The sequence below is a fragment of the Pantherophis guttatus genome, chromosome 14, assembly GCF_059756535.1.
Source record: "Pantherophis guttatus breed Tessera chromosome 14, ASM5975653v1, whole genome shotgun sequence".
Classification (NCBI taxonomy): domain Eukaryota; kingdom Metazoa; phylum Chordata; class Lepidosauria; order Squamata; family Colubridae; genus Pantherophis; species Pantherophis guttatus.
In genome coordinates, this window is record NC_142076.1 from 16,181,468 (window position 1) to 16,199,315 (window position 17,848).

At 47.1% G+C, this 17,848-nt stretch overlaps 2 protein-coding genes across 3 annotated transcripts; one reads left to right on the forward strand and one right to left on the reverse strand.

Annotated features, from left to right (window-relative positions):
• Positions 1-531: 531 nt before the first annotated feature.
• On the forward strand, positions 532-6,473 carry ANKS4B (ankyrin repeat and sterile alpha motif domain containing 4B). The gene is made up of 2 exons (XM_034438829.3): positions 532-929; positions 4,704-6,473. Exons 1-2 carry the CDS (start codon positions 766-768, stop codon positions 5,752-5,754), a joined length of 1,215 nt encoding a protein of 404 aa, XP_034294720.2. The 5' UTR covers positions 532-765; the 3' UTR covers positions 5,755-6,473.
• On the reverse strand, positions 6,366-17,173 carry CRYM (crystallin mu). Of its 2 annotated transcripts, XR_015729857.1 has the most exons (9): positions 16,734-17,173; positions 15,279-15,417; positions 14,210-14,272; positions 12,826-12,927; positions 11,495-11,678; positions 10,715-10,836; positions 9,152-9,236; positions 7,898-8,237; positions 6,366-7,851 (listed from the first exon to the last, which is right to left on the reverse strand). XR_015729857.1 is itself a non-coding variant. In XM_034438818.3 (8 exons), exons 1-8 carry the CDS (start codon positions 16,901-16,903, stop codon positions 8,173-8,175), a joined length of 930 nt encoding a protein of 309 aa, XP_034294709.2. In that variant the 5' UTR covers positions 16,904-17,173; the 3' UTR covers positions 7,542-8,172. The 2 variants fall into 2 exon arrangements, 1 of the variants encoding a protein (XP_034294709.2); XM_034438818.3 differs by having other exon boundaries at positions 7,542-8,237.
• Positions 17,174-17,848: the final 675 nt, after the last annotated feature.

The window sequence follows — 17,848 nt, forward strand, 5'->3', positions numbered from 1 at the left end:
CCCCTGGTTTCTAAGGTAGGACTAGAACTCGCAGCCTCCTGGTTTCTAAAGTAGGACTAGAACTCGCAGCTCCCTAGTTTCTAAGGTAGGACTAGAACTCGCAGCCCCCTGGTTTCTAAGGTAGGACTAGAACTCGCAGCCCCCTGGTTTCTAAGGTCGAACTAGAACTTGCAGCCCCCTGGTTTCTAAAGTAGAACTAGAACTCACAGCCTCCTGGTTTCTAAAGTAGGACTAGAACTCGCAGCCCCTTGGTTTCTAAAATAGGACTAGAACTCGCAGCCCCTTGGTTTCTAAGGTAGGACTAGAACTCGCAGCCTCCTGGTTTCTAAGGTAAGACTAGAACTCGCAGCCTCCTGGTTTCTAAGGTAGGATTAGAATTCAGTGTCCTGGTTTCTGGCTCTCACAGCTAACACCATACACCTAGTTAAGTCACCTGTGTGTGAATTGAGCGGCCGTATAAATTTATGAAATAAATAAAAATCTTCTAAAGAGCACCTCCCTTTATTATTATCTTTTTTTTTTTTTAAACAGCAGCCAAGGCTGTAAGATATTTCCATCCTCCTGCTCTCTGGAGTATGAAATCTCCTATGCAAATAAATCGCGGGGAAAATAACCTTTGCTTCCCTCGTCATCTGCTGTGTCATCGAAGTGTCCCGTCTGCTGGGATTAAGCAGCTACCGCCTTGGGAGAACGGTGAGGCTGAGCAGGCCTCCGCCTCGTCTTCTCACGACCCAGGACAAAAACCACAAACAGAAGACGGGGAAAATGTCCACTCGCTTCCACCGAGCAGCTGCGGACGGCAACCTGGAATTACTCAAAGAAGCCACCCGAAAGGACCTCAACACCGCCGATGCGGATGGCATGACGCCCACTCTGCTGGTGGCATACCACGGCAACGTCGAAGCTCTGGAAATTGTCTGCAGGCGGGGGTGAGTAGGGCAGGCTTGAGCTTCCCGACCCCAAATAATCTTCGGGGAAGAAGAAGGTAAGATAATGGTAACAGAGTAGGAAGGGACCTTAGAGTTCATCTAGTCCTGTGATGGCGAACCTATGGCACGCGTGCCACAGGTGGCACGCGGAGCCATATCGGTGGGCACACAAATGTTGCCCTAGCTCAGCTCCAGCGCACATCGGCCAGCTGATATAGGGCCTTCCGGTCCCACTGGAAGTCGGGAAACGGGCCATTTCCGGCCTCCAGGGGGCTTCCGAGGCAGTGGGGAAGGCTGTTTTCACCCTCCCCAGGCGCCAAGAAAGCCTCTGAAGCCTGGGGAGGACAAAAAACAGACCAACTGTCCCCACTGTGCTATCGTGTGCCAAAAGTGGGGGGGGAGCGCAGGGGGGTTGCGTGCACATGTATGGGGGGGCTGGGCGCATTGAATTATGGGTGTGGCCACACACACGCATGACCCTCCCCCCCCGTTTTTGGCACGCGACGGCAAAAAGGTTAGCCATCACAGGACTAGACGAACCAATAAATAAATAAATAAATAAATAAATAAAAGAGGGAGGGGAGAACTTCACCAAACGGAAAGAGGAAGCAGCACCGCCATTCCCCGCTCGCGTTTACATAGGGTGTGATTTTTATTTTTTTATGACTTATTGCCTGCAGCAGCTAATAAATGCGACCTTTAAACGTTCGGTGGTTTGGCACCCCTATTATATAGCTGGTGCTGCGGACGGACTGGTTTCAGCTCCGTCGGCGTCATGGGTTGAAATATGGCTTCCTCCAGGAATCTGTTCCAAAGGCAGAATTGGGGTGCAGTTCTAGAATAACCTAGAATAATCGAGTTGGAAGGGACCTCGGAGGTCTTCTAGTCCAACCCCATGCTTGAGCAAGACAACCCTATATCATTTCAGACAAACGGTTGTCCATTCAACCCAAGGTTGACTCAGCCTTCCATCCTTCCGAGGTGGATAAAACGAGGACCCAGATTGTTGGGGGCAATAAGACTGACTATGTAAACTGCTTAGAGAGGGCTGTAAAAGCACCGTAAAGTGGTATATAAGTCTAAGGGCTATGACTATTCTCTCTTTTAAAGTCTCCAGCGATGGAGCATGTTAAGGATATTGTTGTTGTACAGCAGGGTGTAGAGAAACATTGCTGAGAGCAATGAATAAGAGATGTGCAAACTGGTTTATAAAAAGTTTACTTTATAATGGAAAAACAATCTCATAGTCTTTAAACAAATTCCAAGTCTTTGCCCGTTAAATCAGTCCAGTAGTTACAGATATCTTCTTACCAAACAAACAGTAGTTGGTTAGAATAACAAACTCACTCTGGTTCACAAACCACGATGGTAGCAGATCCATCCAACCGATGATAGCACAATGGATAGCAACTCCTCACACAATGGTAGCTTATCATCAACTGAATACGTTACAGTACCTTTCTTAAATACGTTCACAACTAATTACAGCACGACTCAGCATTACAATGAATCAGCAGGGAAACTTTAAAGTCACACAATACATATTCATATTAAAGTTACAGTACACATATATTGCCTGGACAACTTGTTAGGCTCAAACCAGATCCTAACGGAGCATCCACATTTTCTGAAGGCAAGGCGTTCCATTGATTAATTGTTCTCACTTTTAGGAAATTTCTCCTTAGTTCCAGGTTGCTTCTCTCCTTGGTTAGTTTCCATCCGTTGCTTCTTATCTTGCCTTTTGATGCTTTGAAGGTTGACCCCTTCAACTTTGTATGAGCCCCTCAAATATTGACAGACTGCTATCGTGTCCCCCCCCCCCAGTCCTTCTTTTCACTGGACTAGACATATTCAATTTCTGCAACCGTTCTTCATATGTTTTAGCCTCCAGGCCCCTAATCCAGGGGTGAAATCCAGCAGGTTCTGACAGGTTCTGGCGAACTGGTAGCGGAAAGTTTGAGTAGCTCAGAGAACTGGCAAATACCACCTCTGGCTGGCCTGAGTGGGGAGGGAATGGGGATTTTGTAATATCCTTCCCCCAGGAGTGGGGAGGGAATGGGGATTTTGTAATATCCTTCCCCCAGGAGTGGGGAGGGAATGGGGATTTTGCAGTATCCTTCCCCCAGGAGTGGGGAGGGAAGTGGGATTTTGTAATATCCTTCCCCTAGGAGTGGGGTGGGAATGGGGATTTTGCAATATCCTTCCCCCCAGGAGTGGGGAGGGAATGGGGATTTTGCAGTATCCTTCCCCCAGGAGTGGAGAGGGAATGGGGATTTTGCAGTATCCTTCCCCTGCCAAGCCCGCCAAGCCATGCCCACCAAGCCACACCACGCCCACCAAGCCACGCCCACAGAACCGGTAGTATAAAAAAAATTGGATTTCACCACTGCCCTTATCATCTTTGTTGCTCTTCTCCGCATTCTTGCCAGAGTCTCCACATCTTTTTTGAATTGTGGTGGCCAAAACTGGAACCAGAACTAGTACAGGCCCCTGGAGTTGTTGTTGTTTTTTTTTTGTTGTTGTTGGAGGAAAAAAAAGGAGATAATTTAACTGATGATCAGTTAGCATTTTCCCCATGGGAACTAATTATGAAGGAAATCTTGCTCTAAACTCCTGGATTTAAATTTCAAAAGAAGAGAGCTAAACTGGCTTCTGACTTTAGAAAATAACTCTTTGGAAACTTACACATTTTTGCCACTCTCCTTTTGCAGACAATACATGGGATTCAGCCGGTTCGGGCGAATCGGTAGTTAAATTACTTGCTGGCCCGCCCCTTCCAGGAGCCCCCATGCGCCCCATTTTGGCTCCCAGGTAAGTTCAGGGAGCCTCCTAGGCCCAAAATGGGGCATGGGGGGCATGGGCCCCCCTGCGGCCCGTGTTTGCTCCCAGGGGGGTGCAGGAGGCCGAGTGCTGTCTGTCACACTCCCTGGCCACGCCCACCAAGCCACGCCCACAGAACCAGTAGCAAAAAAAATTGAATCCCACCACTGGATACAAGGACCCTCTTTCCCCCTTACGCTGAACCCCTGCACTGGAAAATATAGCATATCAGGGAACATATTCCCGTGGAATTACCTTCTTGAGATGCTGGTTGTTTTACTTGCAGGGGAAAAAAAATGGCAACCTGGAATATCCATTATATCACATCAGCTTCCGTCCTTTCTGATAATCTTTGCAACTTGGTCTTTGTTTCACTGTCCCCAACCTCGGGGCCTGTACAGTTATCGTAGTCCTTGACTTACAACTATCACTTTAGTGACCATTTGAAGTTAGAACGACAACAAAAAGGTGACTTATGACTGGTTTTCACTCTTATGACCGTTACAGCATCCCCAGGGTCATGCGATCAAAATTCAGGTGTCGGCAACTGGCAGGTACTTATGACAGTTGCATTGTCCTGGGATCATGCTATCCCCATTTGTAACCTTCCCAGCCGGCTTCCAACAAGCAAAGTCAATGGGGGAAGCCAGATTCCCTTAACAACTGATTCACTTAACAACCATGCCAAGCCAGGTCATAAAACGAGGCACGACTCATTGCACATCTGCCTTGTTTAGCCATGGAAATTTGGGGCTCAATTGTGGTCCTGGAGGACTAACTTCCTGCATATATGTGTTGCATTTCAACTCCCATAAACCCCAACCAAGTAGCCTGGGGATTATGGGAGTGGGAGTCCCGTACTTCCGGAGGACTCCTATTTGAGGGGGGGGAAAAGCTGCTCTCAGGGAAAACGAGGGAGACCTGAGTTCTTTTGTGTTGTTGTATCCTTTTCAGAGGCGACCCCAACATGTGCGACATTTGGGGAAACACACCGCTGCACCACGCGGCCTCGAACGGCCACACCCCCTGCGTCTCCTTCCTGATCAATTTCGGCGCCAACATTTTCGCCCTCGACAACGACATGCGCTCGCCCCTCGATGCGGCGGCCAGTCGGAGCCAGTATCCATGCGTCCAGATCCTTGACAAGGCAGCCACCGAGCAGAACGTCAAAAACCCCAAGCGGGTCGCCCGCCTGAAGGCGCAGGCCCAACGCGAGGTACAACGACAAATCCGCCTGTGTGAAAAACGCCAGGACAAGCACCAGCTTGAGATGTCCAAGCAGTTCCACAAAGGATCCATCCCGTTGAGTCACAGCTCCGCCACCAGGACGAAAGTGTCTCAGTTCTTCGCCACCGGCTCGCTCAGTGACGTCCCCAAACAGTTGAAGGACACCTTCAAACTGAAGTCCAGGAAGAAAGAGGAGAACAGCACAGCCGGGAGCCGTGGAGCAGAGGAGGACGGCTTCGCTGGAGAAATCACCGCGATGGATTCGTCCTCTGAGAAAGAGGTAGAAGATCTGATGTGTGGCTTTCAAAAGAAGATCAGCTTTTCTGAAGAAGCAGAAGACTTGGGACAGAGGTCTATTTTCAATCGTCCAGGTCTTGGCAACCTGGTCTTTAGAAGCCAGAAGACGGAGACCTTGCTCCCTGAGAAAGAAGACAGGGCCTTTCAAATTCCAGAGCTCTTTCAACTGAAGGAGGCACTTGGTGGTTCAGACAATGAGGATGACCCTGATGTCTCCTGGATGGAAGAAGCAGTTGGGTGGGATGAGGACAAAGAAGAGGCTCCTCCCCTTGAAGTGTTCCTGGTTGCCCATCATCTCCATGAATTTCTCCCCATCCTAATGAGGGAAAACATTGATTTGGAAAGTCTGATGCTTTGTTCCGATGAAGATCTGCAGAGCATCCAGATGCAGCTGGGGCCTCGCAAGAAAGTTCTCCATGCCATCAGCAAAAGGAAGCTAGCTTTGGAAAAGCCGGGCTTGATCAGCGATACCCAATTATAAACCAAGGATGGTTTTTTCCGGTCAATGGTTTGGTGCACACTCCACAGTTTTTTTTCCCCTCCCTGAAGGTTGAGGAGGATGAGATGGGACCTAAGATGACATCTATGCAATCCCCACAACCCCTCAACTTCAACACTGCTAAGTAGCCATTGATTCAGAAGATCAGGATGAAGAAACATTTGAGTTTAAACCCGGGGTGCTATTCAGCAGTGGGGTGGGAATGGGGATTCAGCAGGTTCTGGAGAACTGGTAGCGGAAATTTTGAGTAGTTCGGAGAACCAGCAAATACCACCTCTGGCTGGCCCCAGAGTGGGGTGGGAATGGAGATTTTGCAATATCCTTCCCCCAGGAGTGGGGAGGGAATGGGGATTTTGCAGTATCCTTCCCATGCCACGCCCACCAAGCCACGCCCACAGAACCGATAGTAAAAAAATTTTGAATTCCACCACTAGTTTAAACTCTGTAGGAGGAGGAGTGGCAGAACGTGGGGGGCGGAGTTAAAAGAGGGAGCAGCCTAGAATCCCTATGTCGCCACAAGTGAATTAAGCACAACCTCTCTTGAGTGCCGTTGATGTTTTTGTTGAACAACAAAAATGAATGTTTGAGAAATGTAATTTTCTGAAATGTTAATTTTATTTTTGTTACAAACAACACAGTATAGAAAATACATCAATATTGATTGACCCCAACATTTTTTCTACTTTTTTTTTTTTTTTTTTTTTAGAAAAAAGGCGGTAGAATTTTCTTAACCTGTTTTAGGACAATTATTTTCTTATGATTGTTGATTGTCTATTTGTCAGTAATAAAAAGAAGGCAAACTTTATCCATTAAATGCAAAATTTATGTGAAAATAGTTAAGCAGAAATCAATCCTTAGATTCTAGATCTAGAATCTTAGCTCTAAAATTATTATTTCAGAGAGAAAATCTGAGAGAAAGGTCATTGACAGGCACCCAAATAGTTAAAAGTTTAGTTTTGGAATCTCTGAACATATAAAAATGAAATTACAGCTAATAAAGTGAACAATTTAGTAGAACTAACAATGTAGCCTTCAAGAGATGAAGGATGTTGTAAACTCTGAATTTAAGTCACGATCCAAATACATGGAAAGAACATGATTCACATTAGAATAATTAGATAAACCAGTGTTTCTGAAACTCAGCGACTTTAAGATGTGTGGACCTCAACTCCCAGAATTCCCCAGCTAACTTAAAAGTTTGCTGGCTGGGGAATTCTGGGAGTTGAAATCCACATATCTTAAAGTTTGTTGGCTGGGGAATTCTGGGAGTTGAAGTCCACATATCTTAAAGCTTGCTGGCTGGGGAATTCTGGGAGTTGAAGTCCGCATATCTTAAAGTTTGCTGACTGGGGAATTCTGGGAGTTGAAGTCCACATATCTTAAAGTTGCTGGCTGGGGAATTCTGGGAGTTGAAGTCCACATATCTTAAAGTTTGCTGGCTGGGGAATTCTGGGAGTTGAGTCCACATATCTTAAAAGTTTGCTGCCTGGGGAATTCTGGGAGTTGAAGTCCACATATCTTAAAGTTTGTTGGCTGGGGAATTCTGGGAGTTGAAGTCCACATATCTTAAAGCTTGCTGGCTGGGGAATTCTGGGAGTTGAGTCCACATATCTTAAAAGTTTGCTGCCTGGGGAATTCTGGGAGTTGAAGTCCACATATCTTAAAGTTTGTTGGCTGGGGAATTCTGGGAGTTGAAGTCCACATATCTTAAAGCTTGCTGGCTGGGGAATTCTGGGAGTTGAAGTCCACATATCTTAAAGTTTGCTGACTGGGGAATTCTGGGAGTTGAAGTCCACATATCTTAAAGTTGCTGGCTGGGGAATTCTGGGAGTTGAAGTCCACATATCTTAAAGCTTGCTGGCTGGGGAATTCTGGGAGTTGAAGTCCACATATCTTAAAGTTTGCTGACTGGGGAATTCTGGGAGTTGAAGTCCACATATCTTAAAGTTGCTGGCTGGGGAATTCTGGGAGTTGAAGTCCACATATCTTAAAGTTTGCTGGCTGGGGAATTCTGGGAGTTGAGTCCACATATCTTAAAATTTGTTGGCTGGGGAATTCTGGGAGTTGAAGTCCACATATCTTAAAGTTTGTTGGCTGGGGAATTCTGGGAGTTGAGTCCACGTACCTTAAAGTTTATTGGCTGGGGAATTCTGGGAGTTGAAGTCCACATATCTTAAAGCTTGCTGGCTGGGGAATTCTGGGAGTTGAAGTCCACATATCCTAAAGTCGCTGAGCTTCAGAAACACTGAGAAAAATCATTTGATTCTTTTGTTACCTTAATATTTATCTTGCTATTGTAACCTAGTAAGACCGTTTATTGTGCAATATTAGTTATTTTTTGCTCAGAAGCGATTTCCCTTTTATTATTCGGTGGCTTAAGAGCATCAGACGGTTGCACTCTCATCCGCTGGCCGACCAACCTTCAAAGACCAATTTTGCTGCGATGGTGTCTTCAATGGCCATCCCTGAAAAGGATTCAAAATCACAGACAATTGGAGGACAAAAAGCATCAACCATCATACAGGTAGTCCTCAACTTACAACAGTTCATTTAGTGACCGCCCAAAGTTACACCAGCACTAAAAGAAATGTGACTTATCGCTTACAACTCCGTGATCATGTGATCAAAACTCAGATGATTCATATTTATGACGGTTGCCCTGTCCCGGGGTCACATGATTCCCTTTTGCGACCTTCTGACAAGCAAAGTCAACGGGGAAGCCAGATTCACTTAACAACCGGGTTAACTGACTTATCAACTGCAGTGATTCACTTAACAGCTGTGGCAAGAAAGGTCATCAAATGGGGCAAAATTAACGAATGTCTCACTTAAAACAGAAAGTGGGACTAGAACTCTCCGTTCTTCTGGTGATTGTGCCATTATCCAGCTGACTTTCATGCCTAAACATGGACTAGAATTCACCATCTCCTGGTGATTGGCCCAAAGTCACCCAGCCAGTTTTCATGCCTAAGGAGGGACTAGAATTCACCATCTCCTGGTGATTGGCCCAAAGTCACCCAGCCAGTTTTCATGCCTAAGGAGGGACTAGAATTCCCCATCTCCTGGTGATTGGCCCAAAGTCACCCAGCTGACTTTCATGCCTAAACCTGGACTAGAATTCCCCATCTCCTGGTGATTGGTCCAAAGTCACCCAGCCAGTTTTCATGCCTAAGGAGGGACTAGAATTCACCGTCTCCTGGTGATTTGCCCAAAGTCACCCAGCTGACTTTCATGCCTAAACCTGGACTAGAATTCACCATCTCCTGGTGATTGGCCCAAAGTCACCCAGCCAGTTTTCATGCCTAAGGAGGGACTAGAATTCACCGTCTCCTGGTTTCTTGACCCCTAGACCAAACTGCTCCGTGAAGTTGATCCTTACCCAGTGATTTGAACACCGTGGTTTTTTCACGCAGGGCTGGTTTGCTTCCCAAGATCACGTCGCCCAGTTCTGCAAAAATGCTGGCCTGAGAAACAGATATTGCTCGCTCACTGAAAGTGCCCTCCAGATTGCCAACAGTCTTAAGTCACCGAAGCCGCTTCAAATAAACCCTGGTGTAGGGTGGGTACCCTTTGGAGACCCCCGCTCCAAGTAAAAAGCTAAGAAAGAAAGAAAGAAAGAAAGAAAGAAAGAAAGAAAGAAAGAAAGAAAGAAAGATAGAGTAGAGTAGAGTAGAGTAGAGTAGAGTAGAGTAGAGTAGAGTAGAGTAGAATAGAATAGGAGTAGAATAGAATAGAATAGAATAGAATAGAATAGAATAGCATAGCATAGCATAGAATTGAATAGAATAGAATAGAATAGAATAGAATAGAATAGAATAGAATAGAATAGAATAGAATTCTTTGTTGGCCAAGTGTGATTGGACACACAAGGAATTTGTCTTTGGTGCAGATGCTCTCAGTGTACATAAAAAGAGAAGATACATTCATCAAGAATCATAGACTAGAATAGAAATAGAAATAGAAATAGAAATAGAAAGAAAGAAAGAAAGAAAGAAAGAAAAAGAAAGAAAAAGAAAGAAAGAAAGAAAGTGAGTAGAGTAGAGTAGAGTAGAGTAGAGTAGAGTAGAATAGAGTAGAGTAGAATAGAATAGAATTGAATAGAATTGAATTGAATAGAATAGAATTCTTTGTTGGCCAAGTGTGATTGGACACACAAGGAATTGGTCTTAGGTTAGGTGTACATGCTCTGAGTGTACATAAGGAGAATAAAAACACATTCATCAAAAATAAAAAGATACGACACTTAGTGATAGTCAAGGTTACTAATAAGCTATCAAATCGTACTAGGAAACAACTAAAAACAATATAAATTGAAAGATACAAGCAACATGGTTATAGTCATAAGTGGGAACAGATAGAGTAAGGAAGAATAATAGTAGTGCAGACTTAGTGAATAGTTTGACAGTGTTGAGGGGATTATTTGTTTAGCAGAGTGATGGCGTTCGGGGAAAAACTGTCCTTGTGTCTAGTTGTTCTGGTGTGCAGTGCTCTATAGCGTCGCTTTGAGGGTAGGAGTTGAAACAGTTGATGTCCAGGATGTGAGGGGTCTGTAGCTATTTTCACAGCCCTCTTTTTGACTCGTGCAATAGACAGGTCCTCCATGGAAGGCAGGTTGGTAGCCATTGTTTTTTCTGCAGTTCTAATCATCCTCTGAAGTCCGTGTCTGTCTTGTTGGGTTGCAGAACCAAACCAGACAGTTATGGAGGTGCAGATGAGAGACTCAATAATTCCTCTGTAGAACTGGATCAGCAGCTCTAGAGAATGAGAGAGAGAGAGAGAGAGAGGGAGGGAGGGAGGGAGGGAGGGAGGGAGAGAGAGAGAGAGAGAGAGAAAGAAAGAAAGAAAGAAAGAAAGAAAGAAAGAAAGAAAGAAAGAAAGAAAGAAAGAAAGAAAGAAAGAAAGAAAGAAAGAGAAAACGGACAGAACTGATTCACTTCCTTACCCCCGATAAAATAACGTCTCCTGATTCGCGCAGAGCTGCCTCTTTCGAATCGACATACAATACCGAATTGCTCATTACATTGTCATCTAGTTCTCGCCAATCAGGCCGGCTGGCTCCTACAGCTAAAACAAAAAATTGTCAGTTATTTCTGGAAAAACTGGACAAACAGGGCCCAGTGAGTCCCTTTTGCACAGATGAGGACAAAGCCACAGGCAGACAGATTTGCCCATTCCGATGCAAAGAAGTCAAACATTTTCTATTTTTTTTCTGCATTGCAGGATTTAAGTTCGATATTAACTTTCCAAATAGCTGGAGTTTACTCAACCCATTAACTTCTCCAACGTTCAGGTTAACCAAAATTAGCCCGTGGTAGAAACGTAGCTCCTATTTTTGTAGTTATTGTACATGGGTTTGTGAAAACAGGCACAGAAATGGGGGAACATTAGAGACCACATAGCTCAGCCCCGGCTAAGGCATGAAATCTGCAAACACAACATCCTTTAAGGGTAGGCCATCCATCAAGGCATTTTTAATGGAGGATACAACGTGGCTTTCCAAGCTTTTTTTCTTGTTTCGATAGGAATTATTGTCTAATAGGTGGTTCAAATCCTTTCTTCTTTTTCTTTTTTGCAATTCGAACCCATAGCTCAAGAAAAATATACCACACACACACACACACACACACACACACACACACACACACACTAGCTTACTTGGAAAACAAGCTTGCAGTTTAATCTTATTGCAGAAAAAAAAATCAAATCGCGACACATCCCTTACCATTGATATGGGCTCCGGCTTTCACCCACTCTCCGCGCAAGATGGGCTGAGTCGCCATTGTGACTGTGACAATCACATCCGCCCCACTGACAGCCTCCTGGACCGAGGAACAGACCAGTACCGGTCCGTTCACCGTGTGAGCAAACTTTTCTGCATTCTCCTTGGTGCGGTTCCAGATCCTAACCTTCACGGGAAATTAAACAGAGGGTGTCAACTCGCAAAACATCCCTGGCTTGCTCTCGAGTTGCCATAAGCAAGGGGGATGGGAAACCGACGAAGCAGCACGGCAGCCAAAAACGAAAGCACATTCCAGACATATCTCTCTCAAGGCTGTCTCCCAGGGTTACCCAAAGCGGCCGGAGGGGAGTGAGCTCTACAAAATTGCTCCGTTGGCGAATGTGATTGATGACACACCCTGGGGGGAAGGGGGGAAACAGGGTCATGATTGAGGCGTAAATTAGGTGGGGTCAGAGTTGGCTTCACTTGGAACGTGCCAACATGAAGCTCCTAATAAATAACTGGATTTCTTTTGAAGCTTGGCTCGAGGCTCATGATTTAATTAGGGCATCCGTCGGAACCCTGAGAGAGGGTGTGTGAGAAGGACCTTGGAGACAGGAGGGAAAACAGATGGGAAAACGGGCAGATAAAAGATGTCTCAGCCCATAGGAGGAAGGAGAGTGTGGGAAACGCTTCAGGAGGGACCCTCGCTAATTTTGCAGAGAGTACAGGTAGTCCTCGATTTACAACAGTTCATTTAGAGACCGTTTGAAGTTACAATAGCACTGAAAAAAGTAACTTATGACAGTTTTTCACACCTACAATCATTCTGGGGAATTCTGGGAGTTGAAGCCCACCCCTCACCCCCCTTAAAGTTGCCACTTTTGCAAAACACAGATCTAAGCTATCCAGAAATGGCTTCGTGTGGTTTAAAACAATAGATTTTTTCCTGGTGTAAAATCGGATTAAAGGTAAAGGTTCCCCTCGCACATACGTGCTAGTCGTTCCCGACTCTAGGGGGCGGTGCTCATCTCCGTTTCAAAGCCAAAGAGCCAGCGCTGTCCGAAGATGTCTCCGTGGTCATGTGGCCGGCATGACTCAACGCCAAAGGCGCACGGAACGCTGTTCCCTTCCCACCAAAGGCGGTCCCTATTTTTCCACTTGCATTTTTTACGTGCTTTTGAACTGCTAGGTTGGCAGAAGCCGGGACAAGTCACGGGAGCTCACCCCGTCACGCGGCACTAGGGATTCGAACCGCTGAACTGCCGACCTTCCGATCGACAAGCTCAGCGTCTTAGCCACCGAGCCACCACGTCCCAAATCGGATTACCCACCTCTTTAAATGAGAACAGCTCTGTGAAAACTTCGTAGTGGCTGTAGGCCTGGACACCAGCTCCTAAAATGCAGAGGACTTCTGAAACTGCAGGCATCAAATACTGAAAATGCACACATTAGGGAGGGGGGAAAAGGGGGGATTCTTATTAAAACACGAACCTTCTTCAACTTAAGACTTTCTCTAAAATCGATGGCCTCGTTTCTTCTCTTCAATAAAGGACGTCCGCATGTTGCAAAATGCTCCCGGTTAAATTTGGGTGGCTTGGCATGTATTTAGGATGGCTGTAGCATCCCAGGGTCACACAATCAACATCTGAAACACACACACCCCACCACACACACAAAAGCTGGCTTCTGACAAGCAAAATCAAGGGGGTAAGCCAGATTTGTTTTGTTTGGTATCCATCACTCAGATTTAGATTTAGACTTAGAATAACTTTATTGCCGGAAATTGGCAAAAATAAGGCCACAAACCGTGATCACACGACCCCAGGAACTGGTTGTAATGGTGAGTGCAGGTACTTCTTCTAAGGCTGCTGTCATCTTGAACCATCGTTCAATGGTCGTAAGTCGAGGACTACCTGAATAGTCCTCCACATCCCTAGAAAATGTTGGCTGAAGACCTCTGCGCCAGGGGTGAAATCCAGCAGGTTCTGACAGGTTCTGGAGAACCGGTAGCGGAAATTTTGAGTAGTTCGGAGAACCGGCAAATACCACCTCTGGCTGGCCCCAGAGTGGGGAGGGAATGGGGATTTTGCAGTATCCTTCCCCCAGGAGTGGGGAAGGAATGGGGATTTTGCAGTATCCTTCCCCTGGAGTGGGGCAGGAATGGGGATTTTGCAGTATCCTTCCCCCAGGAGTGGGGAGGGAATGGAGATTTTGCAATATCCTTCCCCCAGGAGTGGGGAGGGAATGGGGATTTTGTAATATCCTTCCCCCAGGAGTGGGGAGGGAATGGGGATTTTGCAGTATCCTTCCCCCAGGAGTGGGGAGGAAATGGGGATTTTGCAGTATCCTTCCCCCAGGAGTGGGGAGGGAATGGGGATTTTGCAGTATCCTTCCCCTGGAGTGGGGAAGGAATGGAGTTTTTGCAATATCCTTCTCCCAGGAGTGGGGAAGGAATGGAGATTTTGCAATATCCTTCCCCCAGGAGTGGGGAGGGAATGGGGATTTTGCAATATCCTTCCCCTGCCACGCCCATCAAGCCACGCCCAGAGAACCAGGATTAAAAAATTTGAATTTCACCACTGCTCTGGGCTAAACATCTCAAGAGTCACCGAGAGTGAGCGGGCGGCCATATAAATTCTCCAAATAAATAAATAAATAAACATATAACAATTGGGCAGCTTCTGGTCCTTCTTTCGTCTACTTGAAGGAACTCACCTTGGTGGCTATTGCCGAAACAGCTGCCGTACGCTTGGCTGTAATGACGTTGCCATCCATCAGCTTTCGGAAAGAAGAACATCAAAAGGGCAGGACCCGAACACGAGACACAGAGATAAAAAAACAAGTTTTGTGAAAGCCGTGAATTTAACACACCCACTGGGAGAAGGGCGTGTCCATTGCTCTCCAGTGTCCGTTCAATCGTAAATGACATTAGTTGTGTCAGGTTGCACAATTACAAGATAGTCCTCTACTTATGACCAAAATAGAGCCCCGAATTATGGTTCTTAAGCGAGACATTTGTGAAGTGAGTTTTGCCCCATTTTACGACTTTTCTTGCCGCATTGGTTAAGGGAATCCCTGCAGTTGTTAAGCTAGTAACACTTCAGATTAAGTGAATCTGGCTTCCCCATGGACTTTGCTTATCAGATGGTCGCAAAAGGGGATCAGTTGACCCCGGGACACTGCAACCGTCATAAATATGAAACCAGTTGCCAAGCGTCTGAATTTGGATCACGCGGCCAGGGGGATGCCAGCTTTCATGCCTAAGGCGGGACTAGAATTCACCGTCACCTGGTGATTGGCCCAAAGTCACCCAGCCAGCTTTCATGGCTAAAGTGGGACTAGAATTCACCGTCTCCTGGTGATTGGCCCAAAGTCACCCAGCCAGCTTTCATGGCTAAAGTGGGACTAGAATTCACCGTCTCCTGGTGATTGGCCCAAAGTCACCCAGCCAGCTTTCATGGCTAAAGTGGGAACTAGAATTCACCGTCTCCTGGTGATCGGCCCAAAGTCACCCAGCCAGCTTTCATGGCTAAAGTGGGACTAGAATTCACCGTCACCTGGTGATTGGCCCAAAGTCACCCAGCCAGCTTTCATGGCTAAAGTGGGACTAGAATTCACCGTCTCCTGGTGATTGGCCCAAAGTCACCCAGCTGGCTAAGGCAATACTAGAACTCCCAATTTCTAGCCTGGTGCCTTAACCAAACTTGAGCTCCCCAGCTAATCCAGCTGCTCAATCCCTCCCTGCCTGTGCTGTCCGTCGAGGAGGAAGGTCTCCAGAGCTTACCGCTTTGAGGGTGCCGTTCGTTGGGTCGAACAACAGGACCGTCGCTTGGTGCGAAGGAGACACATTCTCATAAAAGGTCACCAGCTTGGTTGTCAGTGCATCGTCGTTTGCACTGTAGGCGGGCATGACCCCTAAAAAGCTTCAGAGAACAAACAAAGGAAGAGGTACAAGTTACGACCGTATTTGAACTCTGCCGAGACGGTTGTAAGCCGTGACGACCGTAAAGCTGGTCATCCCCACCATCGAGCTGCAGGCCGCTAGGTTGCCTCTTTATGGGGGGCTTTACGGGGGGGAGGGTGGCAGAGAAAAGTGGGGGTCCCAGCCTCCAAAAGGAGGTGGTGCTTCTCTCCAAAGAGAGCCTCGGTGGTGCAGCGGACTAAAGTGCGGTTAAGCGCTAGCACTTAGCTGCCAGCTGCCTGCAATTAGCAGGAGTTCGGAATCTCACCAGGCTCAAGGTTGATTCAGCCTTCCATCCTTTCGAGGTAGGTAAATTGAGGACCCGGATTGTGGGGGCAATAAGCCGACTTTGTATAGAACAAGACCGCTTAAAGGGGGCCCGAAAGCCCTACTAAGCAGGTATATACAAAAAAGTATGCAGGCTATTGCTATAATGCATTGTAAGCCGCCCTGAGTCTACGGAGAAGGGCAGCATATAAATTGGACTAATAAATAATAAACTAAGAAAGAAAAAGAAAGAAAGAAAGAAAGAAAGAAAGAAAGAAAGAAAGAAAGAAAGAAAGAAAGAAAGAAAGAAAGAAAGAAAGAAAGAAAGTAAGTCAGTCAGTCAGTCCAGCTTGGGATTCCCCCCCCCCCCCCCCCCGATTGGAAGGGTGGCATATAAATTGGATGAATGGATGGATGGATAGATAGATAGATACATACATACATATATACATACATACTGTTGTGGCCCGCCAGTGGATGGATGGATGGATGGATGGATAGATCGATTGATCGATCGATCAATCAATCAATCAATCAAGTCCGGCTTGGGATTCCCCCGATTGGAAGGGTGGCATATAAATTGATGGATGGATGGATGGATGGATGGATCAATCAATCAATCAATCAAGTCTGGCTTGAGATTCCCCCCAGATTGGAAGGGCGGCATATAAATTGGATGGATGGATGGATGGATGGATGGATGGAGAGAGAAAGAAAGAAAGAAAGAAAGAAAGAAAGAAAGAAAGAAAGAAAGAAAGAAAGAAAGAAAGAAAGAAAGAAAGTAAGTAAGTAAGTCCGGCTTTCCCCCCCATTGGAAGGGCGGCATATAAATTGGACTAATAAAATAAATAAATAAATAAATAAATAAATAAATAAATAAATAAATAAATAAATAAATAAATAAGAAAGAAAGAAAGAAAGAAAGAAAGAAAGAAAGAAAGAAAGAAAGAAGGAAGGAAAGAAAGAAAAAGCCAGATGCCCCCTCTCTCCCCTCGGGGCTCGCTTTCTTACCCGCTGTGCTTCTGGATCGGGAAGACGGTGCGCAGCGGCTGCACCACGCCGCCCGGGGCTCCGCTGGAGAAGGCGGCCAAGGCGGCTTCCAGAGCCGGGAGGAGGGCGCGGGAGGCGGGCCAGTGCTTCTGCACGGCCCCGGCGTCCAGGAAGAGCGGCGCGGAGCTCATGCTGGCGGCGGGGACGGAGGCGAGCTGGGCAGGGAAGCGGCTCGCTCCCTCTCTCTCCCGGCCACCGCCCAGGGCTGCCCGCCCCCACCGCAGCGCCCAGCACCGCCTAGCGGGCGCGGAGCCCGGAGCCCGGGGAGCCGCCCGCAGCTCTGCCCGTCCGCGCTGGGGAAGGGAAGGGAAGGGGGCGCGGGGGCTCCGTTTTGCAAGCGGGCGCCCGGGAGCCACGCGCGGGATAGTAGTGGAACAGCTGCGCTTTCCACGGGAAGTGGGAGTGATGGGAGGTGCAGGTTGGGGCGTCTGGGGATGATGGGAGATGCAGGCTGGGGCGTCCGGGGATGATGGGAGATGCTAACTAGGCTGATTTATATCCATAATAAACATTTGATTTGATTTGATGGGAGATGCAGCCCGGAGCCTCTGGGGATGATGGGAGATGCGGGCTGGGGCACCTGGGGATGATGGGAGGTGCAGGTTGGGGCGTCTGGGGATGATGGGAGATGCAGGCTGGGGCGTCCGGGGATGATGGGAGATGCTAACTAGGCTGATTTATATCCATAATAAACATTTGATTTGATTTGATGGGAGATGCAGCCCGGAGCCTCTGGGGATGATGGGAGATGCGGGCTGGGGCACCTGGGGATGATGGGAGGTGCAGGTTGGGGCGTCTGGGGATGATGGGAGATGCAGGCTGGGGCGTCCGGGGATGATGGGAGATGCTAACTAGGCTGATTTATATCCATAATAAACATTTGATTTGATTTGATGGGAGATGCAGCCCGGAGCCTCTGGGGATGATGGGAGATGCGGGCTGGGGCACCTGGGGATGATGGGAGGTGCAGGTTGGGGCGTCTGGGGATGATGGGAGATGCAGGCTGGGGCGTCTGGGGATGATGGGAGATGCTAACTAGGCTGATTTATATCCATAATAAACATTTGATTTGATTT

What these genes read in the sequence shown, in the direction of transcription:
- ANKS4B (XM_034438829.3), top strand. Translation starts at nt 766, where the DNA reads ATGTCCACTCGCTTCCACCGAGCAGCTGCGGACGGCAACCTGGAATTA. An exon ending in GAAATTGTCTGCAGGCGGGG is followed by an intron (nt 930 to 4,703) that starts GTGAGTAGGGCA and finishes TATCCTTTTCAG; the next exon opens with AGGCGACCCCAACATGTGCG.
- CRYM (XM_034438818.3), bottom strand. Translation starts at nt 16,903, where the DNA reads ATGAGCTCCGCGCCGCTCTTCCTGGACGCCGGGGCCGTGCAGAAGCAC. An exon ending in TTTCGGCAATAGCCACCAAG is followed by an intron (nt 12,928 to 14,209) that starts GTGAGTTCCTTC and finishes GTGCATTTTCAG; the next exon opens with TATTTGATGCCTGCAGTTTC. An exon ending in AGCCGGAGCCCATATCAATG is followed by an intron (nt 10,837 to 11,494) that starts GTAAGGGATGTG and finishes TTTTTGTTTTAG; the next exon opens with CTGTAGGAGCCAGCCGGCCT.